The sequence below is a fragment of the Pantherophis guttatus genome, chromosome 2 (genome assembly GCF_059756535.1).
Source record: "Pantherophis guttatus breed Tessera chromosome 2, ASM5975653v1, whole genome shotgun sequence".
NCBI lineage: Eukaryota > Metazoa > Chordata > Lepidosauria > Squamata > Colubridae > Pantherophis > Pantherophis guttatus.
The window spans coordinates 66,799,141-66,812,316 of NC_142064.1; the positions used below are offsets into that span (position 1 = coordinate 66,799,141).

At 38.3% G+C, this 13,176-nt stretch overlaps 1 protein-coding gene across 10 annotated transcripts in view; it reads left to right on the forward strand.

Annotated features, from left to right (window-relative positions):
• The first annotated feature begins 10,215 nt into the window (after positions 1 to 10,215).
• Positions 10,216 to 13,176, forward strand: part of LOC117661422 (guanine nucleotide-binding protein subunit alpha-14-like) — a 44,651-nt gene continuing 41,690 nt past the window's right edge. The window contains exons 1-2 of one of the 10 annotated variants that reach the window (XM_087886124.1): positions 10,216 to 10,380; positions 11,816 to 11,924. Coding sequence is in view for 2 of the 10 variants with exons in the window: in XM_087886127.1 (XP_087742253.1) it covers positions 12,351 to 12,465 (115 nt within the window). In the remaining 8 variants the exon portion in view is untranslated. Of the gene's footprint in view, positions 10,381 to 11,604; positions 11,925 to 12,015; positions 12,466 to 13,176 lie in introns of those variants that run through there. The other 9 variants (XM_087886130.1, XM_087886123.1, XM_087886131.1 and 6 more) reach the window with 9 other exon arrangements.

A 13,176-nucleotide genomic window follows, 5' to 3' on the forward strand; every position in this document is an offset into this window, starting at 1 on the left:
TTATTGTTTCAAAGTGCAGTACTGTATCCTAACCAGGCATGCTAATCTGTAAAAACCTACATATCCTAAATATATTTGGAAAAGGTAATTTGTTCTCCCACTCTCCCATATTGGATGGTATAACTTCAACATCTTTAATATAGATGGGTTACTTCATTATCAAAATATATTAATACAACTTCATATACATATGTGTATAACAAGAACACAAGGAAGTCCATACTATGTGTATCACTTTATATTAACCAAAAAAGACCATGCACTAAAGAATATACAACTATAAAACTTAATAGATTTTTCCTTCTTTCTGGAGATTTACAACATGAATTTTGACTGCACAACTGTTGGCTTTTGATTTTGAAATCGCAACTACTTTAAATGAATGGTGGTAATCTTCCTAATCCAATTTAAAATAATGTTCAGAAGGAAGAACAATCTTAAATATCAAATGGGAATCAGAAGCATACCTTTCATTATAGTTAATAGTGAGCAGTCTAACACTGAGTCCTACTTTAATCTCTAGGAGAACACACTTAATATTTTGCTTGATGAGAATTGTGTTGAGTGCTTAAATAGCACAGTACTTAAATAGAATGGGAATTTCTAAATTCAGGAGAAAAGCTAATTTGATAACTTTACAGATGATCAATTTATAAAAAGGTAAAAGTAAAATTTTCCCTGTCACTCATGTTGACTGGGGCATGGTGCTCATCTCCATTTCTTGGCCAAGGGAGCCAGATGGTCTAAGACAATTTTGATGGTCATATGGCCAGCATGGCTACAGCCCAAAGGCACACACAATGCTGTTACCTTCCCACCAAAGTGGTACCTATTTATCTACTTGCATTTTACATGCTTTCAAACTGTTAGGTGGGCAGAAGCTGAGGCAAGTAATGGGAACTCATCCCGTTGCACTGAGGTCGGGTCCCAAACCCGGCTGTTAGCTCTCCAGTGCCCTTCTTGATCAATGTGTAATTAATGTTTTATTTGAGTTAATATTGCCTACATTTTTAAAAATGGTTTTGTACATCATACTGCCTGGTCCTTAAAAATCTAGTAAATAGAAGCATGTTATGATTATGTTTGGTCAATGATGATCAGTAAAATTTAGAATGATTGTGTCAGCCAGGGAAAAAGCTATATATTATTCTCTATGATATAATCCCTTCTTCTTTGTTTCTGTATAGGATGGTAATAATAGAAGACTAAATATTGCAGTAGGAAATGTAATAGTAATTGTAGTTGTTAGTTCTTAATGCTTATCCACAAAGTACAAATGGTTAAGTATATGAGCACACTATTAATAATTAAAATCAATCCGTTTCCTTAAAACCATCTGTCATGTTTCACCCTGACATTATTAATAATTTATTGTACTAATCTCCCCAAGTATCCTAATTTGGTAAGTATTCACTACCTGTTGGCCTGCTTTCTGTAAGCATAAATTATCATTCAATGATTTCTGTTATTCTGTTGTTCTGTCTCCCAGGCACATAAAGGATGAGAAAGGGAGATGAATCAGACAGGTGAAATCAACACATAGATTGATTAGGCAAAAGAATAATCAAGTCAACATTGAAATGCAACAAAGGGGTTTTAATGAAAATCATGGTTGAAGTTGAAATCCAAGAGTAAGACTTATTGACGCACAACTCAATGTGGGCAATTGCAATTATTTGCAAAGGAATTTGTTTCTTTTTTTGAAAACTCTTTCAGAATTGACCCCAGGACTTGGCCAGCATTCATCTGTAGACTGGTGGTAATTCTCAAGGACCCTGGTTGCATAAACAGTATTCCTGTTATCATTCAATTAGCCACTTTTTTCTGTCACATTCCAAGACATCTTAGGCATCAAAACCTAAGTGTTGATTCAAGACTATGGTTCACAAAGTCCCTAAATGTGGAAAGGGCAGATATGATCAAGTTTCTGTCTAGGGGTAGGACTGAATTCTTGAGTAAGGAAGTTCTGTGAGGTCAATTACTGTGGTTTCCATCATCACTTCTTCCCCTTCTGAACTTAAACTGGCAACAACATACAGTAGCTTCCCAGATAATTTACCTTGAAAATAGGAACGTGTAATGTGCTAAGAATCATAAAGGAGGCAAACAGCTTCAGTCTAAACTGATCATTTTGTGGGGAACAAATCTTAAATTTAGGGGCATTTTCAACTGCAACATCCCTAGTTCTTTGGAAACCCTTAATTTAGTTCAGATTGTGGTTAATAATAGAGCCACATGGTTTGAATATTTGTGTCGGGAAATTTTACAGAGAAATCAAATAATATTTTCCCCTCCTTCCTGTGGTCTTTCACATTTCTCTTTTTCTCACTACAAAAAAAAAGGGGGGGAGGTCAGGAAATATACATAGTGTCACACAACTTCTCACAATTATGGCTTTGAAGGCATTCTGTAAAAGTAGCTAGCATGCTGATCTCCATTTTCTCATAGTTGTAAGTGGCCGGAGCATCTTGCACCTGCACAGGCAGCATGTCGCATAGGCTGCAAATCATTGTCTGACATCCAGGTTAACGTTTGTTTAATAAGATATCTGTGTACAGAGCAGCTGAGTTTGAGAAATAAATGCTTGGAGGTTTGATTCCATTTCTCACAAAGTCCTTTAGATTTTCATAACCTGACCTGCCTTCTGCTTTTGATAAAGCAGCTGGATAATTCTGGCTGTCATCTCTTATCTTCTATGCCTTGCTTTGATGCCTCACTGGAATCTTCCCTCTAACCTTGAGAGATATAGGGCTGTCATAAGCTGTCCTAGCCTTTTTGATATTCAAAAGATCAATGTGATGCAACTTGCTGCCCATATAGCTTATATGCATGTATCTAGAGGTTTCAGCCCTTCTGCCTTTTTTGTCAAATAGACGATTTTCACCAAAGGCAAAATAAGCTCTTCTTTAAGAAAAAAAAAATCTGAAATCTGAAACGCAAACATTTAGTACAGTAGTTATGGAAATTGGTTCTAGAGGGGTTCAGATTATGGGAAAATAGCTGCTTTTTTTTTAATAATGAAATTTATGGAAGAAGATGTAAGACTCCCGACAGACCACACGAGGCCACTCACATGCTACAAATGAGTTTCTGCCAGGATCTATAGATGCTGGAGCAAGCTTCAGATTGGATTTTAAGGAGAAGTTATTCCCCTATGCACAATCTAAGGATACAGATGAATGCTAAAATAACTGTACAGAGGAGTGTTAAACAAAAACTTCAGCACAGCGCAATAAACCAAAGATCAGACTGAAGACTATAGTCATGTTACCTGTCTTTTCAGAGGTAGTACTTTCTCAAGAATTCTTTCTGCCTCAGTTATTCTTCAACTTTTCTCTTTCTCTGGATTGTAATAAATTGAGAGGCTGCTAACCTCAGATATTTTTTTTTCAGCTTCAATCTACGGCAGTGTTTCTCAACCTTGGTAGCTTGAAGATGGGTGGACTTCAAGTCCCAGAATCCCCCAGCCAGCGCTGCTGGCTCGGGGATTCTGGGACTTGAAGTCCACCCATCTTCAAGCTTCCAAGGTTGAGAAACACTGATCTACAATCTCTGTCTTTATTAGCTTGGATTCAAAGACACTTGCCCCTCTATATGATCTAAAGCAGAGGTCTCCAACCTTGGCAACTTTAAGACTTGTGGATTTCAATTCTCAGAGTTCCTCAGCCAGCAAACCTTGTGTGGTCTGTCAGGAGTCTTACATCTTCTTCCATAAATTTCATTATTTAAAAAAAGCAGCTATTTTCCCATAATCTGAACCCCTCTACAACCAATTTCCATAACTACCGGAAGCTGGCTGAGGAATTCTGGGAGTTGAAGTCCACAAGTCTTAAAGTTGCCAAGGTTGGAGACCCCTGATCTAAAGTCATGCCTCGGCCAGAGTAAATATTCATCTAGGATGGGGTTGACAAGTATCCATTTTTTCCCCTTCATGCTATCACAAAATTAAGACAGAAATGAGGACATATTAAACCTATTTAAAAAGGCCCATGTAATTTTATCCTGATACCATACAAATTTGAAGTATTTGATTCTCTTGAGCTGCTGCTGCTATTTTGCTACAGCAATAGAATGGACATTTTTAACTGATTAGAGGAGTCTTCTCTCTTTAGCAATGTTGCAAGAAATACAGGAACCAAAAATATTAGGAAAAAAATGACCAACCAGAACTTTCCTAAACTAAAACTAAAGGTTCTGACCAATGGCTAATCCTTCACTTGAGTTATCAGATAACAGATAACTGTTAAAACTTGCCTCTTGTCCAGCACAGTCTACGATAGAGACTAATTGCTCAATGGACCACTGTGTCCTTAATTGCTTAATTTCTCCAGTTCTACAAAACCTGTTCTCTGAAGGCACTTCCCTGTCTTTTCTTCCTACAAACCTTAAGAGCAACTCCTTGTGGTTAAGACCAAATAAACACAAAACTAGAAAATCTAGAAATGAAATACAGCCTCAGCTGATGGAGACCTACATTCCATTTTTATCATACTTGAACAAATTCCCTTGTATTGTGATTACCTTGGCATAATTATGTTGGCTTGTTGTCATTTTAATTAGTGAGTTTCAATCTTTTGTATAGGAAAGTGCAAGCTTGTTTTATTGATACATTTCCTCATTATATTATTCTTGTATTATAGGGTGATAACCCCAAAGTGTAAAGTGAAACCAAAGGAAACATATTATGTATAATCTTGTTGTGATATAAATAATATATTAAACTCCCTATTTACAAGCCCATAATCCCATAATTCAGGATTCAGTTGGGGTGACTGGATGGAGCTGAGCATTTACTGGCCGGATGCCCTTCCTGATGTCACACAGAGTTCAGAGCATTTGTGTGTGTGTGTGTCTGCTCTAGGAGAGAAACATCAGCAGCTACCCATGGTTGAACTCTCAACTTTCCAAGTGAGAGGCAAGCGGCTTCACCACTAGGTCACCACACTGCTCATATACAAATAACACACATTTTGCAAAAATCTTTTATCAGCTTTCTATTATGCATCTGAAGGTAGGCATATGACAGCTGATTAGATCTAAAAGTGACTTTGCATTCAGATACAACATCTCTTTGTTTCTCATTCAAGCAGCCAGACTTCAGGCCTTCTGTAAACCTCAACAAAATGAAGTTGATGTTTTATGGGATACACAAATTAATCCAGTTTTACTTTTCAGTTCCCAAAGTATCTTTTGATGAAACCAGACACTTGAAACTATGGATAGACATATAAAGTGTACTTAAAACTATAGGTAATCCTCAACTAACCAGTTGCTTAGTGACCACTCAAAGTTATGACAGAGCTTGCCAGAAGTAGTTATAACGCTGTTCCAAAGTTCTGACAGCTGACCCCCCTGGTCACATGACCACATTTCAGGCTCTTGGCATTTATGGCTGTTTGCAGCATTGTGCAGTCATGTGACCACATTTTATGATGTTTTTGCCTGGCAAAACCTGGCATTTACTTCTGGTTTTCAGCAAAACCATCCCTTAATGAACAATTGGTTTGCTTAATGACCACAGCATTAGCTTTACAACTGCTGCATTTGCTAAACGCCCCCCCCCCAAAAAAGTAAAATCAGTCACCTGATGATCATTTTACAACCATCATAACTTATCATAATGAGTAGGCTCCATACAGTCATAAGTCGAAGACTACCTGTATGGATAGATCTAAAATGCACTGATACTCTAAAATGTTAAAATATTAATAAATGGAATATTAAAATGACAGGAGCCTAAAGAGCAATTATTTTTCTATGTAACACTGTTAAATAAGGCATTGAATGTTAAAGCCTGTTTCACCTTCATTATTATTAATAACAGCAGTACTCCCAAAAGCAAAATTCCATTTTAACATTTTTATTGAGTTATAAGATAAAGTAAGATACAAAATATGAAAGTAAATAGGAAAACAGTGGGGGGTAAGGGGGGAAGAAAAGTGAGGAAGGATTAGGAAAAAGAAAAAGAAGCATTGACTTCTGACTCTCTGTTGCAGTAAAATAAGGCATTAACATCAAATCACAACTTTTTGTTTTTTTCATAATAATATAAACTAGCCATTTCTATAAGGATCTAATCGGTAAAACCCAAAATCAAAGTTTCATTCTTTTCCACTTCAAGCACAAAGTTTAGAAGCAGTCTCCATGTGGAAACAGAAGTACTTATATTCTTTTCTTTAATCAAAATAGTCAATTTTTGCCATTTGAGCCAACTCCATCAGCTTCTGCAACCATTCGTCCATGGTAGGAATCGAAGTGTCCTTCTAATACAATAGTCTTGCCACTGTCAATATATATTATATAGTAACAAAGTTCCAATTTTTTTCTCCAAGTCTTTTTCTATTACACCCAAGAGAAAAATTTCTGGTTTCATCTTTATCTTCATTTTCAAAATTTTCTGTATTAAAATATGAATCATACTCCTTTTTTTTTTTTTTTTGCTTTATCACATATCCACCATAGATAATTAAAAGTCCCTTCTTTACTTTTACACTTCCAACATTCACTCAAAAGCAAAATTAATTATACTGGCCCAGGGAAGAGGCAATGTCTAATATTTTTATTAGACCAATGCACAGAATATCTTAAACTCAACCATGGCCACTTTCTTCTTATTATTTGCATTCTGTATATAAAACATAGATTACCTGTGACTTATAACTCCTGTCTACAATATAGGAGGCAGTCTGATATTAATAAATAACTAGCTACACCCATGAACTGTTCCAGTCCTTTCATTGTCACCACTCCCTGATTACCAGATTCTCCTGCTTAGGCCAAGGGCACCCTTGCTCTTATCATATCAAAGAGCAATATGCACTACTGAAGATAAGACATCAAGCTCGCATGAAGCTCGCAAGATACTAATTTGTGGAATCAGATCACAGAATTTACTAAATATTGAACATAGATGGAATTTATTTATCCGTAAATGAAAGGCAGCACCTTATATAATGTCTATGAAAGTACATATGTATCTTATTTCTACCCTACCATAAAAATGCATGCCATCCCAATTGTAAATCATGACCTTCCAGTGTTAATAGTCTTGTATTTCTTAATTCAACCCATTCCTTCATCCAAGTCAATGCTGCTGCCTGGTAATACAATTCCCAATTTGGTAACCCAAATCCTCCACGTAATCTCATGTCCTGAAGCATTTTTATGCTTATTCTTGCTTTTTTCCCTTGCCATATAAATTTCCTTATTATCTTATTAAGCTGTTGAAAATAAGTCTTTTCAATTTTTATGAGTACTGTCTGAAATATGAATAATAATCTTGGTAATATATTTGTCTTTATTATTGCAATCCTTTCCATTAGTGACAATTGAAGATTCTTCCACTTCTCCAAGTTATTTTATATAAGGAATGCATTGTTATTGGTATGGGAGAAGGTCAGAGATAAATATTATCTGAAAATACCAATATGGTTATCAACAATGGAAGTTTTGATACACCCAAATGTTTTTAATGTTGGAAATATTATTAGATATAAGGACTTACTAACAGATAAGGGGGATTTGAAAGGGAAACGAGAATTGGAAGAATAGGGGATTGAGATGGATTGGTATACATACATGCAGATACAAACAAGATATGAAAAAGATGCTAAACTATATGGTTTTTACTTAGAAAAATCAGAGTTGGATGGGATACTCACAGGAACAGTGGTTAAATTAATTTTAAAAATCTATAATTTTTTACTTGGCATTGAACTGGAGGAGGAGCAAGTAAAGGAAACAATGATAGCCTGGGGAAAGAATTTTGGATATTCAATAGATCTAGATAAATGGCAACAGTTATGGGAAAGGAATTATAAATTAACAATGTCCACTGCATATAAGGAAAATCAATATAAAATGTTTTATAGATGGCATATGCCCCTGAGAAACTGGCAAAAATGTTTAAAGATAAATCAGCTAAATGTTGGAAATGTCACCAGTTACCAGGTTCTTATTACCATATGTGATGGACATGTCCAGAAGCTAAAAATTATTGGAATAAAATTAAGATATGGCTGGAAGAAATGATACAACGCATTGATTTAAAACCAGAACTGTTCCTATTGGGTATCCTGCCAGAAAAAAATAACAAAGAAAATATTTATTTGATTATACATGTAATAACAGCTGCAAGGATTGTTTATGCACAACATTGGAAAGCAGAGAAAATACCTTTGGAAGGAGAAGTAATTAAAAATTTTTTAGATTGTGCAGAAATGAATAGATTGACTTTGATGATTAAAGAAAGAGAAGATTCAGAATACTTTAAGACGGAATCAATTCTACTATTGGTTAGAAAAGAGATACAAATAAGTAAATTAATAGTTATGTATAAAAATGCTACAATCAGAATATTTTGTTAGTGATGAATTGTTGTAATTGATTTGATGAGAACGAAGACAGAAGAAATAACAAAAAGAAGAACGATTGGAGACAACACCGAGATGTCACATGGAAGGAATGACTGATATATTAAATGTTTGTTTGTTTAAAAAATAAAAAAACTTAAAGAAAGAAAGAAAGCTCCTATGGATTTTGGGGGGTGGGGGGTGGGATTCCCTAATTAAATTCAGGAAAAGACACTAACTTCTTATCATCTCTATAATCCTGGGATCAAATAATGTCCACCAATTATATACTGGAAAGACTTACCTTTTCTCCTCAAGAAAACTAGCTACTTTGATTGTCAATCCTCAGTTGCCAATTCAACTCAGAAAGTGTAGGAAGTTAGTACCCACCCCTCTCCTAAGAAAATGAGATATTTTAGGAAATATTAAAAGGGCAGAATATTTCCCCAAAAAGGGGGGCAGAAACTCACCCCCCTCACCTTTGTTAATGGGCCATTAAGGCCTGAGCCAGTCCATAACAAAGATAGGATTTGCCCTCTACCCATCTAGCAACAGAACTCACCATATGGCACCTGGGGAGATTGCATCACCCAGCAAGGCTCAACCAAGCCTGGAACTCAAAAGACAACCTACAGAGTTACCCCTGCATGGCCCCACAGGAGTCTGACAACCAATCAGAATACAAGCTCAAATTCAAAGCCCAACAGAGGGCATAAAATCAAGGCACTCTCAGCATCTTGGCTCTTTTTCTGCTCAGGAACTCAAGCCATGTGATCTTGTTCATCAATAAACCTTTTTTCCAAGCAACTTCCATGAATCCAGTGTCTTTTTCCCCACTTGGAACTGAACCCAGAAGAATATTTCTTCCAACAATTGAATGCCCTTTACCTCACCGTTCCTGATTCCCAGAAAGAGGGCCATCCAGCCTAACACTTCCTTAGGCCCAACTATGTTTATTAATTGCAGTACATGAGCTAATATTGCCTCAGTATGGATCACAATGCAGTGGGAGTTTGGGGAATTCCCATAATATATCCCCATTGCACTTTCCTTTCAAGGTTAGCAGGGTCAGCCTGCAGGAAAAAAAAAGAGTAAAAATGTCGAAGTATGAGTAATAAAATAAACAGTAAGAACAAGAATAAGCTTTATAGCTTTTCAGCACTGCAGCCATCAGCTGCTAGCCTCCCATGTGTAAACTGTCTGGAAATAAATCTAGTTTAAGAAATCTCTTCCCAAATTTCATCCTCAACCTCCTCTAGAAATTAGGATTTAAGGTGAAAGTGTATATATAACAATGGGCGGAGGGAGGGTGAGGACAAGGAGACCATCAACTGAGTTGGAAAGAGTATGAATGCATACCCAAGAGAAGAAGTCAATATTGCAAGCATCAACCGAGTGGAACTGAAACAAAGTAAAGGCTATAGATCAACAATCCCGTAGGAAGTATTTCTCATCCTAATTGGAAGTAACTAGCTACAACTTTTTTTTGAAGACCACCAAGAGAATATGTCATAAAAATATAATATCTAGGCAATTCGATGACCTCAGAAACTCCTTTATATTAAGTCTGTCTGCTAGCCAAAGTCTTAAGCCTCTTTATGAAATTTCTTACAAAGATTTTGCTGGATTTGAAAAGAATAAAAAGATGGAGTAAACCTTTTCCCTCAACTCTTTCCCAACAGTATTCATACGAGATGGTTCCATTTTCTGCTGTGCCATGTCACACCTTTGTACCTCTATACGTGTTTCTGCAAGGACTGGGAGGAACAAAGCAACTTATATACATCCTCTCTGGGTCACATGACTAAGAGGGAGGGGCATTTAGAATGGAGCAATCAGCAACATTCCGAGTCACTGCTCAACTGTCTCTCTGACAGGAATGCAGTAAGGGAGTTTTTCTGGAACATTTTTCTACAGATCTGGATTATGTTGAACTCAATCTTTCTTTCTATGGCTCCCCCTTCCCAATGAAATTTCATCCCATTTAGTTTACAAAGTTCTTCTGGTGATAGACACACAGACAGATAGAGTGAGTCCATCTCAGGGCACCTCAATGATTTATTTCCAAAATTTGTTGGGCTGGAAAAATTATATATCTATATATATATATATAATTCTCTATCTATCTATCTATCTATCTATCTATCTATCTATCTATCTATCATCTATCTATCTATCATCCATCTATATCTATCTATTTATCATCCATCTATCTATCATCCATCTATATCTATCTATCTATCTATCTATCTATCTATCTATCTATCTATCTATCTATCTATCTATCCATCTATCTATCATCCATCCAGTACTTAGTCCAAGAAAACTGTGTTCATATATAGGAAACACAGTTTTCTTGGACTAAGTACTGTATGTTTAAATTATTATTGCTTCTTGTTGGTGGTCTTGGGGGTTCCAGGGATCCTGCTTTTCAACATCTTGTGACAGGAATTTACTACTGAAGGTGTGCAAGGCAGTATCTACCCAACAGGGGTAAGTTCAAAAATTCAGCTCGGTGAAGTTTATTTATCGTGCCTGGAGAGGGATGTGCATTGTGCAATGATATCTGTACTGGGAAGAATCTACCTGTAAAGGCATGCAGAAAAAGAGAAGGACAAAATTGGGAACAGTTACGGGAAACGAGATTTGCTACTGAAGGTGTGCAAGCAGTATCCACCCAACAGGTAAAAGTTCAAAAATTCAGCTCTGTGAAGTTTGTTATCCTGCCTGGAGAGGGATGTGCATTGTGCAATATCGGTACTGGGAAGAATATACCTGTAAAGGCATGTAGAAAAAGAAAATGACAAATTTGGGAAAAGCTATGGGAAATGAACAAGCAGACCCCTCAAATGTTGACACTGATAGGCAAGTAAAGAATCCAGAGATGGAAAATCACCAAAGTCTATAACTGGTGACAACTGGCCGTCACTAAAGAGGTGAGCTGGATTCTGTTGTGAAGTTACTAGCTCAAAAAAAAAATGTTTTTTTCAATGAGTTTTGATAGTTCTCATTGAATCTACTCACCAGCTTCACATGTATCATTGAATCATGAACCATGATTAATGACCTATAACAATCTGGACCAAACCTTACATTAACCACATTAGGGTTTAGAAGTTTCTTCCAAAGGAAGCTGATCAAAATCAGACAGATGGTGGGAGCTCTGTCACAACCCAAGCTCTGCCTGTTTTGTATGTGCACATGACAACAGGCATGTGGAGCTTGGATCACAACACCACACCCATCATCTTGCATGTTGATTTCCTCTTCCTCCTCCCCTTCCCCCCAATCCCACTGAGCGGCAAAAGCATAAACTAAACTGATTCTGATCCATAACGTGGTTTAGCTTCGGTTTAACACATTACACCAAGCCAGCCATTGTGGCTTGTTAAGCCACGATTTAGGACATTGCGCTGGGTAACTCTGTCCAACCTTTGTGTTTTGTTTTGTTTTGTTTTGTTCAGTAAACGGTGGCGTCGATTCGGTGCGTTTAAACGGACTTTTAGGAAGAAGCGATCCCGAAGGAACGAGGGCGATGGCGAAGGTGCGCCTGCAGAACCGAAGACAACCCAGGTAACCTTGAGGTTGTCGGATGTTCATCCCGAACGTCTGAAGGGAGGGGGGGGGGTGTTAGGGCCGGATCTGCTGTTCCCGGAACAGCGCCGGATCCTCAACCGTAGAAGGGAAGACAGCAAAGGCTGCAACTTGCAACGCTCCCTTGCAGCACAAGGAAAACAAACCCGCGTCGGGCAGAAGCGGAAAGGCTCCTTCCCGAAAAGTGAACGTGGGTTGAAGGGGCGTGGCCGACCGAGGGACTTGCGCTCTCCCTGGGGGAACAAGCCGAGTCCGCTGACAATTCAGCCGGAGTTGCGGCCTCCCGCCGTTGCCCTCGACTGGCCCGATCGGTGTTTTGTGCCTGGCGGGGAAGAAGCGCCCGAGTTACCCGAGGGATCTTCGAAGTTCCCAAAGGAAGGGGCGCCCTCAGCCCGGCTGCCGAGCATGGGCGGGCAATGCTGCTGCTTATCCGAAGAGCAGCTCCTGAGGCTGGAGATCGAGCGGCGGCTGCGTCGAGACAAGCGGCATTCCAGCAAGGAGCTGAAGTTGCTGCTCTTGGGTGAGCCGGCCGGCCCGTCCTGCCTGGGTTTGGGGTTCGGCCAGGGTGGGGTCAGCCCAGGAGGCGCAGCCTTGGGGATCCGCTTCAGGAGCGATCTGGGGACAGATCGAGAACCTGCTGAGGGCAGGAGCAGAAACCCCGGGCTCACCCCTGCCAAGATCGCAGGATTTAGGGCAGGATTCCCCGAATGGTTAAGTTAAGAGGTTCTGTTTCAGAGCTGAAGAAGCTTCTTGAATGAGAAGCGAAACGTCTTCAAAGAAAACACCAGAAAACCCAGTTGCCTCTTGAAAAAAGCACCTTTGGGACAACCATAATCTGGATGGATGACTCTCCATAGACGTTCTGGTTAAGAGTTGCTAGTATTATTTTGGCCTGGTATTTTAACCTGAAAGTTGAGGCTGAGATTTGTAAATGTGCTTATTCCTAATTTAAAAGGCTTATTTTAAATAAAATTACTAGTAAATTAGGTCATATAATCCTAACTTAAGGGGCAGGACCGGAGACCAAGGTGCTGATGTTTCTAGGGAATTTACTCGAGGCTATTTCCAACCTTACTTTACTGAGAGATACAGACAGCTGAATGCAGGAAGTTTATTCAGAAATTGTTGGGGAGGGGCAGTCACTGGCTTCTTATCTAGGAGAGGTGAGTAATGCTGTAGTCTAATTGAATAGACTTTGAAGTCCAGTTTATATTACATGGAATTGAGGGAA